We start from the raw sequence: 24,819 nt of genomic DNA, 5'->3' as shown, positions 1-24,819 counted from the left end.
GTGCTCAATACTTAGACTACTTGTTCACAAATGTTATCAATTGATATAGTGGTGTCATATCTTCAACTTTTCTCGTCTTCTTAACAAATCTTTTAAGATCAAAGACACTATTGATATGCATTTGTCAATTGTCATCAATGTCCGTGCCTTTTGTGTACATATAAACATAACAAAAATTAAAATTATTTGAATATAAAGTGTTAAACAATCATTGATAGTACATAATGAAAATATAAAAATAATATTAAATATTTAAAACACGAATTAACATGTAAAATATTTAAACTGTAATATGATTGATAATATATATTAAATGAGAATTAACATACATAAAATATTGTGATATACATTTATTTATTATTTAAACAACAATTAGCATGTATACATTATTTTACACACTTCTCTTTTAACATTAACTTTTACGAGTTACTTTTTGAAATTGGACCAAGAGGGAGTAATAAGCATTTCTCCAAAGTAATTACAGGTTAAGGTTTTAAATTTTATAGCAGATTCCAAAATTGAGAATGAATCTCAAAAACACAAGTGAGCAGATGATACAGATTATTACAAACTACAAGAATTTTTTTTCTTCGCAAATCTCCTCATCTCTTCTCCAATCTCAAGCAGGCATTCTCCGGCAGGCTATAATAGTTGCATTAAAAATTGTGTTCTGGTATTCCTGTAGTAGAATTCTATGCTATTTCTATCATCAAGGATTTGTCTGTAATATTTGATCTGCAATCGGGAATTTCGGAGCTATATCTACAGGAACCTGAAAGATCATACGATGGATATATCAAAATTCTCATCTCATGACAAATAATTCAAGAAATGTTTAGATTTTGTTTCAGCTTTTGTCCAACCATGTTGTTCGTCCGATCATATAGGGGTTTATAGATGATTAGTCCAAAATCAAGAATAAGTAAATGTTTAAATCAACAAGTTCGTCTGACTCATTTCTTAGTCAAACATTAGTTATATACGTATTGCCATTGCAACAAACTAGGGCCGTGTCATACCTGAACCACTTCCAGCTTTTGCAAAGCAAGTTTTAATGGTTGTGTCATGTCACAATATTTCTGGAGAAGTTCATCTGCAGCATTTTTGTCACCCATGGCCTGTATCGTGAGTATTTTTCTACTCAAGCTCTCAACAGCACCTTCAACCTGAAGTTGCACACTTGCTTTATACAATGTCCACAAGGATATGTCAAGAATTCAAAATTCGGTAAAGTAATACCTTATCAAAGTCAACAGAAAAAGTATCGTCTTCATGCAAAACAATGGCACCTTTTTCAAATAACCAGTTAAACTGCAGGGCTTGTCCTTTGCTGATAAAATATAAAGTAGAATTAACTAGATGACTGGGCACCATATAGTCAAACCAAGAATATGATGATCAGCTGAGTTACCCATGAGCTTCCTCCAACCCAAAACGTACAGATCTAAAGCATCCCGCAAGGAAAGAAACATACATTGACCTGATCAAAGTATTCGGAAGCACATCCTGGCCGCATCAAGACATCAAACAGTATTAAGATTGGCATCTAAATAATATGAAGTAAATTTCTAGGAAGAGATTATTAGTATCTGACAAGCACTGATGCACCTATATCAACGTGTGCTGCTGACATGCACGTCTTCAGAAGGTTAATTATATGTTTGTCAAAGTAAAGAAATATCATCTCAAGGGTTGTCTGCAATTTTTATATAAAACGAATATAGAAATTTTCACATCTCATAACGATGTCCCAAAAGAAAATTACAGAGTTAATCATTATTCCATCAGCTGATTAGCTGATGGGAGTAAGACATGAACATATAGACACTAATGACACAATCTGAAAGCAGTGGAGGATTGTATGATACACAACGGTCCACATATCTAAATCTAATTATTTAAATAACTAACCTTATCAATTAAGTACTTAAGGGCCCAAAGACCAACAATATCAGCTTTAGCTTCTTCTAGAGCTGAGTGGAGTTCTTGCAGCTCCTGTGAAGAGAGAAAGAGTATGGCAAACATATAAGGATGCGAATCATGACAATGGCGTATTTATACGATAAGGAATAATTAAGCTTAAATAGGAAAAAAATACAAATTAAAATTATTTCAAGGCCAAGAAAAGATGCGTTTTTCTCCATCTTTATTCTTAAAAGTCTGAACCAAATTTGGGGATTGGATTCTATCGAAAGTTTGCAGTTGCATGAAATTGGATGAGATATACACTTATAGACAAAGTAAGAGATTGCTGTTTATTTAGCCTTTTTAACAGTAGAAAAATTTAAGCATGACAATAGGACTAAAAAACATATTGCAATCATGTGAGCCACTTTCATTTCACTTGTGTAGCTACGTAAAAGCCACTTTCACCTCTAACCTTACACAACTAAGAGGACAAGGAAAGACATGGCTGATGGAAGCCATGCAGAGTTATGGAGGTGGTATGCAAATCAATTTATCATGGAGCATTCTTAAAAAACTCCTTTGCAGACAGACTCACAGATTTCATTACAAAGATGGGCACATACAGATAACAGAATTAGCTCATCTAGTCTAACAACGATGTGCCACCTTATTATAAAGACGAAATAGCAGTCCTATAACTCAATTAAACTCCTTTTTCTTTGTACAATGCCGTGCACAACCTACTACAATACACTAGTGACTAGACACTTTTCTTTTAAAATTTAACATCTGGACCTTTTTTTTATACCATAAAGGCCAAACAGTTGATTCAAGCCAGCCGCAGCTCATGGTTTCTGTACAAGAAATATAATATCGACTATGGTTTTATGTAACGATCAGACAAGTAGCATATATACCATGAGAAACAGATTTGAAGTAAAAAGCATCGAGAACTTACAACACAAACGGTGCATCTAGCAGATAAGATATGAGTATGAGCACATTTAGCCTCTGGAAGTAGTAATAACAGTAAAAATAAATAAAGGTACTAGTTTATACAATTGGTTTAGTTTTTGAATAATGATGTAAAGGACATTGGCGTATCTAAGGGAGGAAGTAATTTTACATTTAGAAGCAGCTTCCTGACTTTTTACATTGTAGGTGTTTGGCATCAAGATATGCGGAGAGTTTTGGGCTTTTACGCCCAGTTGCACTTATGCATCCTGTTTGGGTAACTAATTGAAAAGTGCTTTTTCCTGGCAGAACGTGGAAAATCCGAATGTTGGTACATCTCAACATTCCCGTTCACTTATTATTTCTCTCACCTCTAATACCTGTATTTTACTTTCTCCAATGTGCAGATTTCCACAATTTTGGTTTAATTTCCAAATTTCTTGATATTCAAGTTTCACCTAAAATTAAGTAAATGTAGCAAGTTTTTTATGTTTCCATAAACTTTAAATTGATATATATTTTAATAAATTATATATCTAATAAATAATGAGATAGTTGCACGTATCAAGTAAATAATGTGACTTTTTCCTTACATTTCTACTTTTAATAATTTGTATTTCGATATATTTCTTTTAAATTATATTTTTATAATTTTATAGTCATGTATTAAAATTATTTTTGATTAAAATTTAATATTTTCTTGTTTATCCCGAGGTCATTATCCTTGTTTTTTAAATTTTCTCTGTTTTATTTTACATTTATGTATCAACATTATTAATTCATGTAATTTGTAATTTACATTTTAATTTAATTTTAAAAAAAATTATAACTTATAAGTTATGATTTACCAAACACGCTATCAACTTATAAATAACATATATCTAAAATTATCCAAACACATTTATAACTTACAAGTTACGATATTCATATCACTTGACACTTTTCAACTTTAAGTCATAAGTTCTTTTTTTAAGAAACCCCAAACGGACCCATTAATCCTTTCATGAATCATGAAGTTTGGCCCCTCATATTACACAAAACAAGGTTTTAACTATGTGGTGAACCAATATGAGAAATAGTGAGCACGATGTGATACTAGGTCGTAAGCAAACATAGATAGTATCACTCAGGACTCGGAAGACATGCAGAGCGATCAATGCTGACATCTGATCTGGGTGAGAGGAACACATTTATAGTGAGTTTCAACTTTCAAATTACAAATGATAACCAAAATTGCCCACAAAGATGAATAAAAACTAAAAAACAAATAGTAACAAAAGTTTAATAGAATTCAACTTACCAATCTAACTGTAGACTTTTTACCACTTGGAAGGGTTATGCTGTGTGGTCCGATACCATGGCAACATTCATGGCAAATTGTGTGAGTGAAGAAAGAATCAAAGTCCACATAATGCTGTTGCTCCTTTGTAATACATACATCAGCAATAGGCCGAAGAATTAACTTAAACCTGGTCACAAAATAAGGTTTCATCTATGAAAGATAACCAACTATGGAATAAATACTCTATATCAAGTAAAACCTCTATAAACTAATATAGTTGAGACCGGAGAATTTTATTAATTTAGAGAGGTATTAATTAATCGATATATTATAAAGTTTCCTGCATCAAATAAAATTTTAATAATATAAATTTAAATAGAACAAAATCACAAATTGTACTACTTTATGTATAATAGTTTATTTGATGTCATTAATTACAAATTCAATGTACATCTTCAACATTCACTATATCATTTTTGAAAAAAAGGCATTCACTATATCATTCTTTAAAAATAAGGTGAAGATGGTGTTGAAAATGATAACACTTTTGGAACACATAAAGAAGCAACTCAATGCATATATCAAAAACACTTAACAATTTTTTGATGCAGTTCGAAAGCACCATACTGGAACTTTTGGATGTAATAAGAAGGTTAAGGAAGAGTTTTAAGTAGATTTAACATTTTTTTTAAAAAGCATTTAAAAATAAATTCATATTTTACAAATTTGTAATAGATATCTTATTATAATTATAAAGCTTTGTTAATTTATGATATTTTTGGGACCATATATCTATACATTGTTTTTTTTTAATTATTATCTTATCGAAATTGGTCATTTTCTAAACTGGCCCAAGTCTGGACCGAAGAAAAATATTATTATAGAGATTAATAATTTAAAGAGCATTAATTTACCCTGCCCAAAAAAGATTATTAATTTATGGAGGTTTAACTGTATAGTCAGCAAAAGACACATGTTCTAGAAAGCATGCTCTTCATAGAAATTACTAGTACTTTGCTTCCGAAACATTCTTAAGCATGACCATTGAAGTTCCTCGATCTTTTACTATACGCTCGTCATTTGGAAGATTAAATGCAACTGTCTGCGGACCCTTCACATCCTGCCATAAATTCGCACGAGTTCAGATACACTTGAGTAATATTTAATTACCTGAATACAAGAAGAAATTTCTAAGAAGAAAGGTCTAAATAAATTTAATTTTTTTATTTAGCTTAAGTAACATGTTCATAGTCTAGATAAATGGAAATCAATAAGCAGTTAAAGGAGTTCACTTGCATTCACTTGCTGCTATATATGAAGAAGTTAGGATTATTGCTGTCTTCAGTTATCTGGAAATGTAATAATAGGTTTGTATCTTGTCTTCGGGAAAACAATATTTCACAGAGGAACATAAATTTTAAAGCAGGATTCAATTTGTTTTAGAGGCTAGAACATGTTGAATGCGATCCGTAGAAACTCTTCCAGAGATTTTTAATATAAAAATATTTCAAGAGAATTTTAAATGACTAAATGATATACATTTGATCATGTTCATCAAAGAAAGTAACTGCTCTCATCAATCCAGCTCTGATGGAGCAGCATACTTTGGATCTTCTACGGGAGATGTCTATCAGTTTTCTATTTAAACTCATTTATTAGGGTCTCACGGGTGATGATATTTCACTCTTCACAAAAGAACTGCAATCCCCTTGAGCATTTAATGAAAATTGGGTTAGTTAACGGAATGGGCGTGAAGAAGTTGAAAATACCTGGCAACCATAGAATTTCTTAGTACGAGAATTCTAGTTAAATACTATAGATTGCACTGTAAGACTATCCTGTTAGCATGACACTTGCACAATATTGTTATCTATGGTAAAAACAGAAGCTTGACAAGAGGAATCATTGTTAGGTCTTTACAAATAAATGTATATAGTGATGCTATAGTTTGGTAGGCATTTGTGGACTACGAATGTTTAAATGATTTTCTGGGTGGTTGTCAGTATACAAATTAAGATCAAATTTGAGCTTATATGTTTGCTAAAACTCTACATGTGAGACAGAAGGACAGCTTTCTTACTGGCCTTGAGCATCATTACATCATTTGCTTTCATGATATAAGCCTATGAGTGCACTGTGTAACACAATTTAACTATAGTATCTTACCAAATTGTTTCTTATTTGACCCTATTTTGGATTATATATCTGGCATCAATATTAGATTGGAGATGTTTTACTACGACCTTTCCTCTTTAATTTTTATGTGCTCCGCAATTACCAAAAAGAACCCGGCTCTCTGTGCTATATACACAAGCTAAATTAAAACTTTTCCTAAAGAACCAAAAAAAGGTGTAAAAAGCTTTACTGTTCATTAATATCACATACAACAAAAATAAACTTGTCAATATATACAAGGACTTACCCCTGCATTATATAAAAGGCGGACAACACGGATAGGAGCAGCAATAACATCTTCTGATTTGTACACATCATCCAGTGGAAGATTTTTCTCCAAAACCTACAACAAGAAAACCTTTATTAGGATATAGCACCTTCTAACTAAAGTGAATGTAAGGGGATAATATTGGGTGCAGTTACAAAAGCACCTGCAAATGGTCACCAAAAAGTTTGAGCTGAGCAGTTGCCTCATCATCACGAACTCCAATGAATGCCTCAAAAGTTGCCTAGACAACAACTTAATCATAAGTAACATTGATACCACAAATTGAGATTTGCAAATAAAAAAAATTATCATCTATGACTTGCTTCACTTCTATGATTCTATAGAACCCAATTTTCAGACATAGTAGTTAGAGTTTATTAGGTAGTTGGTTTATCACACTGACATCAAGTTCACTTCAGACTGTGGTCTGTGGAAAGAGTGCCCATTTAAAGATCCTACACAATATACTAGGAAATTACAGTACTATGAGAGAAAAAATAAGTGAACGTTCCAATTAGAAAGGAATCAGAACATAGTTAACTACAACATCTCAGCATAAATATAAATGTTGAACATGCGTTGTAAATCTTACATAGAAAGCAAGTAGAGCCAAAACCATAACCCAAAAGTGACTGCAACTAGACAACGAAATTTGACAACCATTTCATTTGTAAAACTGTTACAGGTTATATTTCAGCTAAAAAGGACGCATAGAAACTTGAGTTCACTTACCTTGTATCCAAAAATCGCATCTTCATAAGTCTCATATGGGCCTATAGTAATGTCCAGCTTAGAGTCCTTGAATGTAGTTTCAAAAAAATTTATCAAAATCCACAAGTAGTTTACAGTTATCTATGATAAAGAGAAAAACTTTAAAGCAGGAGGAACACTGATATGTTGAATGTAAAACTATTAAACATTTTGAAATAGTGGCTGCATCTAAAACTTTTACTGATGCTACAAATTTTCAGGACAGGGAGAAGCTACTGAGAGACGTGACTTTACCAGGTCATACTGAACATGTATAATTTGAACTAAATAACACTTAGTAAACAACATATCTGAGACTACTTGGGTATGTGAGAATTTTATTACAGCATGAAAAAGGGTAGGGAGAATGGAGAATTTGTGCAAATTCATTACAAGCAAATAGAAAGTTAAAAAATGGAGAATATGCATCAAAAAATTAAAAACGCGTGCGACTTATATATATGACTTGAAGACAATAAACAAAAGCGATAGTGATAAGAGATCATCCCATTGTCAACATTTCCACATATACGATTACATAATGAAAATATGGACGTTGGACAAGTACTACTGGACTGATAGATACGAATATTCAGCATCGGGTAAAGTAGATAAAACTATAAAGGAAAAGAACTTGATTATAAACACCCTGCTTACCAGTTCCATCCAGGCCATATCTGATTCATAGTAGTCATTTGTGAGGAAGGCATCAGCCTTGCCATGTAGCAGCCTCTTTAAACTACACGAAGGATATTACTACATAATATACTAACTTTAGAGGATTCCAATAACCCAAAGGAAGGAGGATGTCCATACCTAGGTGTGCTGGTCGTGTCCCCGGCTTTATGAAGCAAGTCGGCAGCTTTTAGAAGGAAAATCTTATACTCTTCAGAGTAAGGAACAGCATAAAGGTCATAAGGAAGAGTAGAGTTAACTGCTGCATTGCTGCATTTTGATGAATCTAAGTCCAGCTCACTGTGCCTTTTAATAATGCTAAAAAATCCTGTTGCCTCTTGCCTCTGGTCCACTGTGAGGCTGTTCTTCCATAGCTCAAATTCCTATTACAAGTGTAACTCTTTAAGCGATCGTACAGGAGAACTAATAGTGATAGATGGATTAGCATTAATAAATCATTTAATATTAACTTCCTCTACTAACCGTTTTGTCCATGTCTGGAGGGTAAAAATTTGCACAAGGTGCTTTTTCAGTAGGAAATGCAGATCTGTATTCAATACCCTTCCACCCGGTGACTGATAGAGTAGCTTCTGGAAGCAACTTAATAGCCGAGTCTGCAGTTGTCAAAAATGCCTCATTTTCATCGATGCAAGACCTGCAAAGGAGGCATAATAGTTGTATGTTTTGTAGGAAAAGCACAGTATAAACAGGACAATGACTTTATCTAGTATTCAACCGATGAAGCGATAGGCATTGCCATTTAATTTACAGCGCGAGAGATGATTAACATGAATAGCACTGAGAGGAAATTTACCATGGAGATTTGTTGATACAATAATATCTCCATTTCAAGTTGTCTAACTGAGAAACTTCAGCATTCTTGTTTAACCAATCCCTTAAAGATGGATTGCTGTACCAAGTCTGATAGATAAACAAGGATATTAGCGTAAAATAGGAAATAAAACAAAAAGAAACCATCACCCATAGGCATTAAGCATAATTAAACAGAGAGAGAGAGAGAGAGAGGGAGGGAGGGAGGGAGGGAGGGGGGGGAGCGAGAGAGAGAGAGGGAGGGAGGGAGGGAGGGGGGGGAGAGAGAGAGAGAGACCAGACTACATAATTCCTAATTATAAACATCAATGTGAGGTGAGACCAGGCTAGGTATGAAGTCCCCATCCTAGGAGCAACTACTGAAAGAATCAAGTGAAGGCAGTCACAACTATATTGTGTATCTATAGCTGGTATCTGTGTATGCATCTTCTGCAGATAGATTTCTCAAGTCGTATGGGGATACTGAAAGGTGATACCAGGAAACTGGAACAGGCAATAAATGTCTAGTGTTTACTAATTCCCAAAACAAATTCTAATTAATCATCGAGAATTATCAGAAACTATTACAAATTTTTGGCACTAAACTACTTCTAAATCCCATTGGTAAAGAATTACAAATTAAAAGAGTAGGCTTCTCTTACGAAACTTGTGAACCTGAGCAAGTATACAGGCTAATAGCTAGTATGGAAACTATGACAACCTGAAGGTGGAATATGTCATCCATAATCATGGCAGCTTTTATAATATACTTCAAAGCACCTTTGTCTGCATCTGTGACATCCATTAACTGCACAAAGAACCGAAATATTTCCAATTAAAGCTATAACTTAGTTACAGAGATTGGGGAAACCTAAATATAACAAGGTTAAAAATCTTTAATTTTCAATCTCTACGACTATGAAGCGTGTTTGAGAATGAGATCTGATATTTCATGCAAAGGCATCATATCCCTAGACAATTACTTCTTAATGCTTAAATTAAATGTTATATTCTGCAAGTTTTTTGGGTATTTTTTTGTGTTTTTGTTGGAAGGTTTTTGAGTCTCGGTATTTTTTTTTCAAAATCTTTTTTCCTTGATCTATTTGCAAAATTAAAAAAAAATGATCTTATATTTTGAAACATGGGAAATCACAAAATGGCATAGAGGATAACTAGAAACTCCTTCCATCCCCAAGAAGAAAGAACGGTTGTTTTGAGTGTTACTCGCGCATGCACAATAAAAGGCAAAAGTTTTTGTTCTTGGATCAAAATACACTTACTTAGGTTAGATAAACAAATTTATACTGAGATTTTCAATTGCATGCATCACAAGTACTTTAGTTTTATACTCATATAGAACTTTACTCTATATATATATAATACTGGGAATTTGGGATAAATAAATAGATCCATAAATACAAGTGGAAATAAAGATAGTGACTTGGAGCAACTCCAAGAAGCTCTCTATACACGCTCTTTAGCTAAATTTTGAGGAAACTGAAAGGAAAAATGTCTCCAGCACACTCCAAAGTCATCCTCAAATATTTAGGATCTTCAAATCTCTCCTCAATATTGAGGAATGGATCTTTCTTCCTCTTTCATTTTTATATTGATATTTACTATTTTCCCTCCTTTTTCTATGATTCTCACCATACTTCTCCTTAAAAAATAGATAAAGAAATACATACAAAAAAGATAGAAAATAAATCGAGGAGAATTGTTGGAGTAAAACATTAAAATATCTTAAGTTTTTAACAGTCATTTCAATAATATTAGTTATGAGGAGAATGCTAAGTAATTGTTGGAGTTGCTCTTATAATAGCTAATCAGCTATAGAATACCTATATACTATGGTAAGAGAAACATCATATTTTATAAAATGAGTATAAGTGGAAATCAAAATGTTAAACAAATATTCAGCTAAACTTTTTGGGACAACATAAAAAGAAACATCAATATAATTTTTGTGGGATGGAGGAAGTGTGTATAAGGGACTGCTGAAGTGACAGTGTTTTTGAGGTGCATAGATGCAATCTCCCAGAGCCGAAGTAATTGGCCCCGATAAACTGAGACCATGTAGCCCTAATTTTTGTCCAAAGTACACCTTTAGCAATTCATATTAATTTTGCTACATTAAGACATGGAGCATTCATATCAAGTGTTTTGAGTACAATATAGAAAAACCAAATTCAAAATATATAGGCCTATAGTTCAATTCTTAGATCATTCATACTTCAGGGCCCAATTGTACTGATTATATATCCAATATATACAAGGAAGGGGGATAAAATATTGAAGTCAATATACTCTATATGTTGCAAGAAGAATCCTTAAAACGGAAATAGACAGCAATGAAAAATTTAAAACCTCCGCATCAAGAGAGACAGGAGCATAGCGGGAAAGCTTCTTTTGTAGATCCAAACTCCGTGCTTCAAAATTTTCTTTGTACCTTGTAGAATAACATATTCCATAATTATGCCATACTTTGTAATGTAATTCTAATACAAAAATTGTTTTTAATTTGTTCATCATGATAATTTAATCAACGACCATGTTTGGTGTAGGTATCTCATAATCTGCGACGTTCTATGCTTCCACCAATAACCACCTTTGCCATTTAATTCTCAAAATTGGTACAGTTCTTTTTTGTAGGATATAATTTATGTGATGCTGAACTTTAATTTAATAAAATGAAGTTGAACCATGTTTCCTACAAAGTAGCCCGCTGTAGGTGTCAATCTTAGAAGCCCACCCTCATAAAATGAGTTGTTCAGCTCTACAATGGTCTTCGAACATTGTTAAGTGCAAAATTAAACTTGTGCCTTTAAATGGCTTTTTTATGGTTACCTTTCAAAAGTGGGCAATGTGCATATGAATTGGCCAACAAACAGGTGCTAAATTGTCCAAAACAAATATTTTAGTTCAGGATTGTTTTAACAAAATAAATGTTAAGTGTTGTAAGTGTTAAAATTTGATAGTTTTTTCAGTCATATTATGGATTATAAGCTTATTTATAACATAGAAGAAGGAATAAACAATTTTTACAAAAAAAAAACAGAACTGCCACAACGAAGATTGGATTATTATTTCAGAACACATAAAATTACATAATGCCTAACAGCAATCTCTTTTCATATTGGGCAGTACAAAGCAAGACCAAAATCTATTAGTATCTATTGGATTGGGTACTTCAGCCATAATAATAGGATTGATGTCTTTGAATATTACTACTGTCCATAGACCATGACTTTACAAAAAAAAAAGAATTAAGTCACAACAACTGATTTTTTAGCAACGGTTGCCACATTAATTACCTCTCTATCAGAGAATGTTGTTGAAGGACATACCTTCTCACAAGTATATTGAAGAGCTGACCATATTGACCATCTACATCATAAGAGACATACTGAGGATCTTTATTAGCAAGCTTGGACCAATACTCCTCAAAGGAGATATATTTGACAGCTGAGACTTCTGATTCCTAAAGGGAAAGCACAATGCACTTTCAGATTCCTACAAAAAGAACTTCTATACTATGAAATATTAAGACAAGTCTATTCATATATGGATTCGCTAACAACATGCAAACAAAGCCAGTCATGATGCTGGAAATGTAATAACTCGCAAACATATTAATAATGCATAGAGGTAGCAGGGAAAAAAAGGATTATACTGCACGAACATTTATTGCAAAACAAAACTGGTAGAATAAAACTTAAACATTGTTATTAAATAAAACATTAACTTCATAGATGAATTTCGCAGCACTTATATGCCTCTAGACACATTTCTGTATTCTGTTTATAGTACAAATAATACTTTTATTCATTATGAATTTTTGCATAATTTTTGGTCGATTTTTTATCACTGCAATTCTGTATAATAGCTATCTAGGTATTCATTTAGCAGGGACAAACCTTCTATTCGCCCAACCATTTATAACATTTACAGTATACAGTTTTAAAAAAGACATCTAAGAGACATCAGGAAAGGATCGCTAAAAATATGAAATTGATTTACACCTGCAATACTAACAACACCGAAGCACTTGAAGCTTCTTACACATCATTTTACTATAAAAGCCATAATTTTATTATAGATCACAAGAACTTTTAAGAGATCCATAACTGTAGAAATTTGATATATTTACCAAAAACTAGAAGCAAGTCTTTAGATAAACAATAAATTTATGATAACTTGAAGCCTACTTGAAGTCTGTGCTTAACATGCCCACGCATACCATACATCATGCTGCTGAAAAAACACATTACCAGGCATGATAAATTAATTCTATTTGATCAATAACATAATTTAATCATACTATTGGATCACTTTACCTGAAGGGTAAATGCCTCCAACGGAATTGGTTCCAAAGTTGTCACCAAATATACATCACAATATTCATTATTGATGAATGTACCGCCATTTGTAACACTGCAATATGATGTATACTGATGAAAGTTGGTATACCAAAAAAAACAGCCCTTTTTCTACAAATTAGCACTTGTTTGGAGGAAGCACCTAAACAAACACCCACACAGTCTTGTAGGTACTTAAACACAGACAATTAAGAAAATAATCATGTATTATAGTGGAGTAGTTCTACAAAAAAATGTAACAAATGAGTCGTGAAGAAACCTACAGGAAAGAGCTAAGTTACCCGGACTCAGGTACTGGTGTTGGATACGGGTGCGGATCCAAGTGTCAGACTCGTAGTTTTTAAAAAATCATGGATCCAAAATTGGACACGGGTGCGGGGATTCGACGTATATCCTTCACATAAGCGAAATTATGCCTACTTTTTATACATTACATTTGTAAATTCGTGTCTTCTACCACATAAAGTAAACACATACATAATTTGTTTATGACATACTAATAACATAAATCAAAAGCATAACATGAAATAGTAATCTATAGACATCCCTCCCTATAATTAAGAGGATAAAGTTTTTGTGAGGCCTTGTAAATCATTTTGAACTAGATTCTTTGAGGTCGTCAAAGTGTCCGGTTTCCATTTGAAGGATCCGACTCAGATCCCATACACACACCCATGTCATGTCCGATGGACACGGGTATGAGGGCAAAAATAAAGAGTCCGGGTAACTTAGGGAAAGAGTAGTTACACTCAGTCAAATATTCATGTTAGTTTATAAATGTTGGGAAATCTGCTAGAAATTAAAAATATAAAATATAAAACTCACTCGAGTTTGTGAATTCTCGCTCCAAAATAAAGACCCTACCGTACTTTAAGAGTTTCCTTTTGACAACTCAATGACCAAATAATTTTTCTTAATAGATTTAGTCTGCATGGCTTAGGAAATTAGTCTTTAAGTAGACAATGGAGATCATTTATAATTTTAAGAAGGTGCTTAATTTCACTTAATAAAAATGTAATCTATTATTATCATCACAATATAGAGAGCCTCGGCGTAAAGTTTTGCAAATGCTCCTATATGTAGGAAAGCATAGTGTGCAATCTTCTTTTTGACAGTTGAAAATAAAATGACAATTAACTACTCTTTTTTTGGAAGTAATGATAATCAATCTTGAATATATAGTTTGTATTTATCATATTACCTAATTAAATAATACATATGCATTTCCCGAATTAAAATACCTTCTCCTGTGCAAAAAACAGAGCCTACGTATATTTATACATGCTAAAGTTTACCAGGATATGTTTGGGCATGGATTACTCGATGAATCCTGAGTTCAGAGTATGTGATTCTAATTTCTTTTTCTTAATCTTTACAAATTTTTATTTCTATGAACTCTAATACCTTGTAAAAATAAAAGTACCCGTTAAGAAGGTGAGAGACAAAAGAAAATTTAGTTGTGGGTGAAACTTCTATCAGCTTTCAACATGTATGGACAATTTTCTTGGTCCCATCCTACCTTGGGGAGCTATTCAGTAGCTTTACACATTTAAAAAATGATTAAGTAATATATTAGAATAAAATGGAAACAGCTATGCCAAATGTAAATTTCAAAAGGTCTTTCGAATGCTTTGTTCAATTCAACTTATTATTTCTCTGTGCTTAGTGGTAGACATAAGCAACTGATGTTAGACAAAATATGCTCCTCAGCAACACATCCTTCAATCAATAATGCAAGTTCATTCTATAATATGTAACGCAAAATATTCCTATGCACAAGATGTAAAGATATTTTTGCAGACCCTAGATGAGAATTAAACTTCCAAATCTCATGTGAGAATTTACAATATTAGAAATGAGGTCAGTGTCACGGACCTCTATTTTTTTCCCAAAAAATAATACAGAATAGAAAACTTTGTATTCTCAAGACATTATTTGTTCTTAGTATCACAATAGAGTGAATTAATTATTTGGCAAAAAGCAAGGTTTTAAAACTCGGGAATCGGAACTAATCGGTTGACGTACAAATTTGGGATCAATCAGAATGATTAATTGGGGAAATATTAAATTATCGGATATATTTTGATATTATAATAATATTTAATATATTATCCTTGTTTACGAGAAATATATCATTCAAAACTAATCCATATTCCATAGTGATTGATAGGATTTTAAAAGTCGAGTAGGTAAAGTGTTTTCTTATCATTGACCGGGGATATTTCAATAAATCAGGTAATTTTAGAACACCAGCAAATATGGTCTAGTAAATTACTAAAACCACTTTATAATCATGTAGAAATATTGTGCTTTAAAATTTGTTAGATACAACAAAACATAATAAGCATTCAATATATTTAAACTATTGTCTTGACTCTCAAATCAACAAGCATAACACAACTTTTTATTCTCTCCAAAATCCAAGAAATAACTAAGCACGGTGATTCCTTGTGATAGAAAACTGTATCATGCTAGACTCAACAAAAATTACTTTGTCAACTATGTGAGCGGTAAAGAGAAGAAACACTTTATAATTTAATCTAGAAGCAACAAGCGAAGAATTTAAATATATTATGCTTATCATATCTCAACCGATAAAAGCAGACAGTAAAAATATAAAATGGCAAGAAGTGCACAAGAAATCGTCATGATACTCTGCTGTAAACAGAGAAAAACCATTAAAGGATTCATCTGAATAAATCATAGAAAATTGATAATCGACAACTGAAAAATTACTATCCGATAGGAAGCTTAATTGACCAACCTTTCTTCCAAGAAAATGAATATTGATTCAAATGCATCCTTCGGTAGGATTACTCCAAGCTCTTCATGAAGTTCCCTCCTGTAAGAGTACAGAAGTTTCAGGAAGCAACAGAACAACAGGTTATGCTACCATGCAGGAACAGTTACTTGTAAATGTCATAAGTCCGTAATCTTCTACTTGGAATGTATGACCAGAAAGCGACTTCCTTTTGAGGTACCTCTTTTGAAGGGACATCTTTTCAAAGTGATTATATAGTATAGATGCAAAGAGAATAGAGTGAATCTTCTTTCCTTAAAAGTTATAAAAGCTATTTATAAGACTTTTGCAGTTTTTCCCACTATAAAAATGACATATATAAGTTTTGGTGCAACAAGTAGAGCCACAGTACCACATATTATGAGGTGTACACCAAATACCAGAAAAAACACTTCACAAACTGAAGAATGTATAGAAGTATGCATCCTTATTGACTACAACAGAAGAAACCTTTATTTATTTTGAAAAGTTCTTATGGAAAATAAGGTTCAGTTTCCTTCTAAGAAGTATAATAATTTCTACTGAATTAAATTTTGATATGTTAAGTTTGATGTGAAATCAAGTGTACTGCAATCTCTTTAAATTTAACCTTCTGTATTATCAACAATGGAGCCATTAGGAAATCTAGATTGCATGAACTAAATGGTAAAATAGTAAAATTCTAAAATAATGACAGTAACTTAAGAATTGTTTTATCCTTCACAGTGTAAAACAACACAAACAACTGTGCACAGATACATGTGTGTGTGCGTGTGTGTGCGTGATTCTTGCTGACATTGCTACTAGAGTCACCCGTAAAATGCTAAAATAATGACAGTAACTTAAGAATTGTTTTATCCTTCACAGTGCAAAACAACACAAACAACTGTGCACAGATACATGTGTCTGTGTGAGTGTGTGCATGTGTGTGTGTGTGATTCTTGCTGACATTTCTACTAGGTTCACCCACAACATTTCACCATGAAGTTGGCTAACCAGAGGTATCTACCTAGCTGTGATAAGGGACGAGTCTCCTGCAGATATATGACCCGCACTAGAAATATCCCACAAGCCAGGCCATGAGTCCTTACAATCAGCACGTCGTTGGAGAAGTAGTTCCTGAGTGCTTTCAGCATATATCCAAACATGGACAGCTCGATGGTAATCACCATCTCGATGAACAGCTCCCCTGTAACAGGTAAAGCAAATAATCAGGAAGAAGATATATACAAAAAAAATGACTAACAACACTGACAGGTTAAAATTAGAATTTCGGTACATTCTAGCAAACGTTGTCAAAAACATGTAGGTATTACTACTTAAAAACTGAAGCAATGCTAATACCTAAAACATGAGCATCCTAGAAGTACCCATGTGTAAGAAGAAAAATCTTACCAAAATGACACAGTAAAAGAAATTAATGATATTACTAACAGCATAAGCTACTTCATTAAAGCTAAGCTTCAAAGATGCGAAGTAATTTGACAGCATATGCCTCTATCGCATATCCGGGAACATTCCCTAGTAAAGTGACATGGAATTTTATAGCATCCCATCTTAAGGAACTTGATGAAAACAAATATTGCTTACTTAAGTTAAAACTGATTCGATTAAACACTTAAATAAGAATCAGAGCGACACAAACTTTAAATACTATCTTGGTATATGTTTTCTGCTCAAAAACATTTATAGATGCCATTGACGAGATACTAAAACTAATTTCACAACATAATAAGTGGCAAAGAGGATCATGCATATAAAACTCGCAATCTGCTTGTGAGAAACCTCTATTTGAGACGATACAATAATAAAAAATTAAAATTACCATCTACTAGTTATCCTACGCGCAAACAATTGCAAAATCAGCAGACAGAGTAAACAACAATTGACCTGGGTTTGGTGAATCCAGCTTTGTGACCAGTTTTAGTGAGAACATCGAAGTGTTCTTCTTGTTGTTGTTGTTGTTGTTGTTGACTCATCACCTGCTGCTGCTCGTTCTTGCTATCTTCTTGGTATGACTTGTATAACACTGCAATCCATTCAACTCAAGGGGTTTTACCTGAAAAATTTAGAAGAGGCCACAAAAATATCACTTTTTAAAATTTGGGTCAAAAATACTTGTCTCATAAATATTTCTCAGTTGCGTATCACTAACATGGATTTAACAAAGCAGTAATTTGTGTAAAAAATGTTTAAAAAATTAAAAATATATATAATGGAAATATGCATTTCGTAAATGTGTATCACCCTTTGACTTTTGCTAATACAGAAATGCGTGTCTTGTGTCGTGTTATTTCTTTTTCTTTATTATTTTTTTTACCTAATACCCATTTCTCAAATCTGTGTTAGACTCGGTCATTTCACAAATACGTATTAGATGAGTATTTTTGGCCATGCACTTAAAAAAATCGTATTATTATTACAATTTTTTTAAAAAAGGTATTTTTGGGTATTACCCATTTTACTTGCACACAATAAATTTCCTGCACAAAAAATTCACAACAATATCATCTTTTTGTTATAATATGATTATCACATGGTCAATATTGTGAACTTGTAATAGTAGAGCTATGAACTAGCACTTGAAATTGCATACATGCAATTAATGCCTTGTTCCTTGCATTGCCTATAAAAGCCATGCAATTGTGAATGAAAAGAACACACCAGCAACAATCTCTCATTTGCTTGCATTCCTTTTATCACCTCTCTGCCCCTTTTATTTAATCCAGCTATTGTTATAATATAGTTAGTATTTTACAACACGTTATCAGCACGAAGCCCTGCCGAAACTGAGAAGGTATAATTTTAATTTAAATATGCATATATATGAGTAGACGTGGTTATACCCTCTACATATAATTTATATATATATGTGACCGAAGTAGACGTGGTTACACCCTCTACTAATAATTTAAATATATATGGTCGGAGCACCGCCTATTAAAATTATTTTACGGTACCATTTAATTTTGGGTAATACCGAAATATAGTGGGAACCTTAATTTATAAATTGCATAATTATCGGATAATAACTTTGCTCATAACTAACTTATGCAGGATTGTCCACTTTAATTTATTATTGGTCGGAGATAACCTGCATACGCAGACGTCCGTATGGCGGGTGAAAATCCATTTGTCATTTTATATATAGATTTGTTTATATTATCAATGATAATAATGATATATACATTGATTATTGCATACTTGTTAACGCACCCGATTAAGTAGAATTTTATGTAATATTTACATTGATGAATTAAAATTTAATAATTTTCGTGTTAATTCAGATTTAGTATGACAAATATTACAAGCTTGTCGTTCGTTTCCTTGGACATTTCTGGCGATAATTATTTATCATGGGTACAAGATGTAAAGTTGCACTTGGGTTCAAAGAAATTAAGTGATACAATAAAGGTAGAAAATAAATCCACGACTGAAGAAAACTTTACCTCCATCATTTTTCTCCGACACCACATGCATGAAGATTTAAAATCTGAGTACTTAGAAGTCGAGGATCCTTTTATTTTATGGGAAAATCTAAAGGATAGGTTCGATCACCAGAAACTAGTTTATCTACCTGCAGCTGAAAATGATTGGGCTAATTTAAGACTTCAGGATTTTAAGAGTGTCCGAGCATATAACTTTGCTTTGTTCAAAATAAGTTCTAGGCTTATTATGTGTGGTGAGAAAGTTACGGAAAAAAGAAAAATCGATAAAACACTATCAACTTTTCACCCCAACAATATCAACTTAGCAGAGATGTACAGGGAGCGCAAATTCACTAAGTTTGGGGATCTTCTATCAACTCTCCTCGTTGCTGAACAAAATCATGAATTGGTGATTAAGAATCATCAATCCCGTCCGACAGGATCTGCCCCATTACCTGAAGTAAATAACATGTCATTCCAACAGAATGTACGTGGAAAAGGGTATAGAGGTGGACAGGGACAAGGGCGGTACCGTGGACGAGGTCGGAGCCACGGACATTTTCGTCAATATAACAACTCTGGTCACCGGAAGTGGCAATCTGAATCATAGAGTAAAAGAAAGGCACCGCGAGGAGGAAAAACTGAAAATGTTTGATATAGGTGCGGCATGGATGGACACTGGACACGTAATTGTCATACCCCAGATCATCTTGTTAAGCTATACCAATCTTCTCAAAAATCAAAAGAGAAAATGGTGGAAACAAATTTCGCCAACAATAATATAGATAATTTTCTGAGAATCACAACTGGAGGAATAAGCATTAATGGTCCGAATGAACCTAGCGAAACTCCCATATGGGAGGCTGAAGATTAGTTTCATATAATTACTATAGTAGTATGTATTGTGTGCTTTATTTTGTTTGAACTATGTAGTGTGTTATGTTCTTATCAAATAAATTATGTTTCTTAATTATATACAGAATGGATTCTGAAGATATATACATTGCTGATTGTGGTACAACTCATACGATTCTACAGAACCGAAAATATTTTACCCAAATAACCAAAACTGAAGCTCAAGTCGGAACGATTTCCGGCATATCTAATATAATCGAAGGTTTTGGAAAAGCTAGTTTCGTCCTACCTAATGATACCCACATACACATTCCAAATGCATTATATTTTAGTAAGTCTACTAGAAATCTTCTTAGTTTTAAAGATATTCGACTCAATAATTTTCACATCGAAACTACCTCTGAGGCTAATAGAGAATATCTTCTTATTACTTCCGCTAATCCTAGCAACAAGAAAATCTTAGAAAAGTTTCACTCACTTTCCTCAGGATTATATATGATGAAAATTAGAACTATTGAGTCACACAATGTCATTGCTTCCAAACTCATAGATCCAAAATCTTTTACACTTTGGCATGAAAGATTAGGTCATCCTGGCGTCTCTATGATGCGTCGTATTATAGAGAATTCTAATGGTCATTCTCTTAAAGATTTTAAAGTTTTTTCCAACAATGACCTTCCATGTCCAGCATGTTCATTAGGAAAATTGATTACTCGACCATCTCCTGTTAAAGTTCGGCTTGAAAGTCCAACTTTTCTAGAAAGAATCCAAGGCGACATATGTGGACCTATACACCCATCATCTGGCCCATTTAGGTACTTCATGGTATTAATTGATGCCTCAACAAGATGGTCTCATGTTTGTCTTCTCTCAACTCGTAATGATGCTTTTGCAAAATTACTTACCCAAATAATCAAATTACGAGCTCAATTCCCAGATCATTGCATTAAGTCAATTCATCTAGATAATGCCGGTGAATTCACATCTGCAACCTTTGTCGACTATTGCATGTCTATAGGAATATCAGTTGAACACCCAGTTCCTCATGTACATACACAAAATGGGTTAGCCGAGTCCTTTATCAAAAGGCTCCAACTTATTGCAAGACCGCTGTTATTGAAAGCAAAATTACCTACATCTATTTGGGGTCACACAATACTTCATGCTGCTAATATTATTAGGATTAGACCAACTTCCTACAACCAACATTCTCTGCTACAACTGGTACTTGGTCCAGTTCCTAATATTTCTCACTTCAAAATTTTCGGAAGTGCTGTATATGTACCGATTGCTCCACCATAAAGATCGAAGATGGGAGCTCAAAGAAGAGTAGGTATCTACATTGGTTTTGATTCCACATCTATAATTAGATATCTGGAACCTCTAACCGGAGATTTATTTACCGCAAGATAAGCAGATTATCATTTTGACGAGTCTATGTTTCCTCCCTTAGGGGGATATAAACATTCAAATAAAGTTAATCCAAACCTAACATGGAATGCATCAGGATTATATTTTCTAGATCCACGTACCGGTGAATGCGAACTTGAAGTTAAAAGAATTATCCATATGCAAAATATCGCAAACCAAATGCCTGACGCATTCAATGATTCTAGAAATATAACTAAATCTCATATACCTGCAGCTAGAACAAATATACCAATTCAAAAATCAGATACAAAAGAATTGGTTACAGAATCAAAGCCACGCCTGAAGCGTGGTAGACCGGTCGGTGCAAAAGATGTTGCATCACGAAAAAGAAAAATAAAGAGAATTGCCCCTGAAGTGGCACATGCTCCAGAAAAAGCAAATACCCCTGAAGTGGTATTATCTCCTGAAGAGATTTCAGTCCCTGAAGATACGGGATTAAACAATCATGAAATTTCAATAAATTATGTGCATGATATGAAATTATGGGATCGAAGTAAAGCCATAATCGATGATGTATTTGTGTATTCAGCAACATTAGATGTCGACATAAATTCTGATCCTGAACCACAAAGTGTGGATGAATGTCGTCGAAGAAAAAACTGGCCAAAATGGAAAGACGCAATCCAAACAGAGTTAAATTCATTGCATAAAAGAGAAGTATTTGGACCAGTTGTCCAAACACCAATTGGTGTGAACCCTGTCGGGAATAAATGGGTATTTATAAGAAAACATAATGGAAATAATGAAATTATGATATATAAAGCCCGACTTGTAGCACAAGGGTTTTCTCAAAGGCCTGGCATTGATTATCAAGAAATATACTCGCCAGTGATGGATGGAATTACTTTTCGTTTCATATTAGGTATGGCATCTAAAGAAAAATCGGAAACACGTCTTATGGACGTCGTTACTGCATACCTGTATGGTTCACTTGATAGTGAAATTTTTATGAAAATCCCAGAAGGATTAAAAATGGATGAGTTCAAGAAACCTCGTCATATATACTCCATTAAACTTCAACGATCATTGTATGGACTGAAACAATCTGGTCGTATGTGGTATAACAGACTTAGTCATTATTTACAAAAGAATGGGTATATTAGTAATCAAATTTCGCCATGTGTTTTTATCAAAAAATCACAATATGGTTTTGTGATTATTATTGTATATGTGGATGATTTAAACCTTGTAGGAACATCTACAGAGGTTGATAAAGCTGTCATATTGTTAGATATATTTGATAATATCATGGCTAATATGATTTATGTTTAGTTTTCAGATCTTACTTAAATAGGATAAATCAGTACTTACTAGAAGTCAGGATTTAAGGATATCAGTACTTATATTATCAGGAGATAAGTATCAGAAGATGGATATCAGAACTTAAGTACTGAAGGACGTTCAGATAAGGAAGACAGCTGGTTAAAGGAAAGAAGATCGAGACAAACATAAGAAGAGATATGCATGAAGATGGAATTCTATGAAGAATATAATACTTGGAAGGAAAGATATTTGATTGATATATTTTAGGAAGCATAATTATATTCCATATCAATTAGCGATTATCTTGTAACTGTGTAGTATATAAACACAGACATAGGGTTTACACTATAAGTGTTATCACAATCGGGAAGATTATTCATTGTAACCCTAGCAGCTCTCGTGATATTTGTTCATCATTGAGAGAGAACAGTTCCAAACTGTAACAGAGTTTATTGTTTCAATAAAGTTTGTTTTCTGTTACTTGAGTTATTAAAGTTCGATTTGATTGTGTTATACACTGTATTCACCCCCCTCTACAGTGTGTGTGACCTAACAAGTGGTATCAGAGCCTATCTGTTAACACACAAACAGTTTAAGATCCAAACACAATCATGTCTGAAGCAGAAACTCCAACTAAGCCCACCAAAGCTGAAGAACCTCCAAAGACACAAATTCAAAGTCGATATGAGACTATTAGAGTTCCCATATTGAGACCATCTGAATATGACATATGGAAGGTGAGGATGACCATGTTTCTGGAAGCTACAGATCCAGAATATCTTAATAGAATCAAGGAAGGACCTCACAAACCAACCAAGCTCGCTGTTGCAGTTGCAGGTGAAGCAGCAAAGTCTGTACCAAAAGAGAAGAGTGATTACACTGCTGAAGATATCGCATCAATTGCTAAGGATGCTAAGGTACGACACTTACTGCATAGTGCTATTGATAATGTAATGTCAAACAGGGTAATAAACTGCAAGACTGCAATGGAGATATGGGATGCCTTGGAAACAAGATGTCAGGGAACAGATACGATTAAGAAGAACAGGAAGACAATACTCACTCAAGAGTATGAACACTTTGACTCAAAGGCTAATGTGTCATTGACTGATTTATATGATAGATTTGTCAAACTCTTGAATGATTTGTCACTGGTTAATAAGGAGTATGATCTTGAAGATTCAAACCTTAAATTCCTGTTAGCTCTTCCTGAATGCTGGGATTTGAAGGCAACGACAATAAGAGACAACTATAATCTTGATGAAACAACTCTTGATGAAATTTATGGAATGCTCAAGACTCATGAACTTGAGATGGAACAAAGAAGCAAGAGGAAAGGAGGAAAGTCAAGGACAGTTGCTCCTAAGGCTGAAGAAGAATCCCCCAAGGCAGCTACCTCAAGGAAAGACAAGAGTAAAGCTCTCTTCACAAAGTCTGATACTGAGTCATCAAGTTCTAAAAGTGATGATGACTCAGAATCTGAAAACTTGCCTGAGACGGATGCTGATGAAGAGATGATGAAGCCGTGTGCTCTTATGGTGAAAGGAATCACAAAAATTGCATACAGGAAGTTCAGGAAGGGAAAGAAGTTTTCCAGGAAAGGCACAAGTTCTGATAAGAAGAATTTCATAAAATCTGAGGGCAGAGGAGGAAAGTCTGACAGAGGAGATTATACAAATGTCAAATACTACAACTGTGGTGAGAAAGACCACATATCTCCTGATTGCAAGAAAGTGAAGAGTGACAAAGGCAAGGCTCTTGTCAAAAAGAAGAAAAGCTGGACAGACACCTCAGATCTGAAAGTGAGGAGAATTATGTCTTGATGGCAAATGCTGATAAGGCAAGTGCTGAAAGCAGTTCTG

At 33.5% G+C, this 24,819-nt stretch overlaps 2 protein-coding genes across 3 annotated transcripts; one reads left to right on the top strand and one right to left on the bottom strand.

Moving 5' to 3' along the window:
* Nucleotides 1-305: 305 nt before the first annotated feature.
* Nucleotides 306-18,090, bottom strand: LOC141683204 (nudix hydrolase 3-like). 2 transcript variants are annotated; one of them, XM_074487900.1, is made up of 21 exons: nt 17,871-18,090; nt 16,990-17,169; nt 15,966-16,043; nt 13,160-13,256; nt 12,170-12,303; nt 11,190-11,271; nt 9,544-9,630; nt 8,827-8,933; nt 8,496-8,667; nt 8,154-8,395; nt 7,995-8,076; nt 7,320-7,385; nt 6,751-6,828; nt 6,567-6,662; nt 5,158-5,264; nt 4,163-4,331; nt 1,912-1,995; nt 1,412-1,506; nt 1,240-1,330; nt 1,020-1,166; nt 306-772 (listed from the first exon to the last, which is right to left on the bottom strand). In XM_074487900.1, exons 1-21 carry the CDS (start codon nt 17,957-17,959, stop codon nt 710-712), a joined length of 2,346 nt encoding a protein of 781 aa, XP_074344001.1. In that variant the 5' UTR covers nt 17,960-18,090; the 3' UTR covers nt 306-709. The 2 variants fall into 2 exon arrangements, with proteins under 2 accessions (XP_074344001.1, XP_074344002.1); XM_074487901.1 differs by lacking the exons at nt 13,160-13,256; nt 15,966-16,043; nt 16,990-17,169; nt 17,871-18,090 and adding an exon at nt 13,031-13,062.
* A 1,364-nt stretch (nt 18,091-19,454) lies between these two features.
* On the top strand, nt 19,455-20,018 carry LOC141685870 (uncharacterized). Its single transcript, XM_074490948.1, has one exon. The coding sequence runs from the start codon at nt 19,455-19,457 to the stop codon at nt 20,016-20,018; it is 564 nt and encodes a 187-aa protein (XP_074347049.1).
* Nucleotides 20,019-24,819: the final 4,801 nt, after the last annotated feature.

Source organism: Apium graveolens, chromosome 9 (genome assembly GCF_009905375.1).
Source record: "Apium graveolens cultivar Ventura chromosome 9, ASM990537v1, whole genome shotgun sequence".
NCBI lineage: Eukaryota > Viridiplantae > Streptophyta > Magnoliopsida > Apiales > Apiaceae > Apium > Apium graveolens.
This window is presented reverse-complemented; position numbering and strand designations above follow the sequence as displayed.

Coding starts and splice junctions, on each gene's coding strand:
- LOC141683204 (XM_074487900.1), bottom strand. CDS start 17,959: ATGAGTCAACAACAACAACAACAACAACAAGAAGAACACTTCGATGTT. Junction 8,077..8,153: donor GACACGACCAGCACACCTAG/GTATGGACATCC, acceptor TCCTTCGTGTAG/TTTAAAGAGGCTGCTACATG. Junction 6,663..6,750: donor TTTTTGGTGACCATTTGCAG/GTGCTTTTGTAA, acceptor TTCTTGTTGTAG/GTTTTGGAGAAAAATCTTCC.
- LOC141685870 (XM_074490948.1), top strand. CDS start 19,455: ATGCATGAAGATTTAAAATCTGAGTACTTAGAAGTCGAGGATCCTTTT.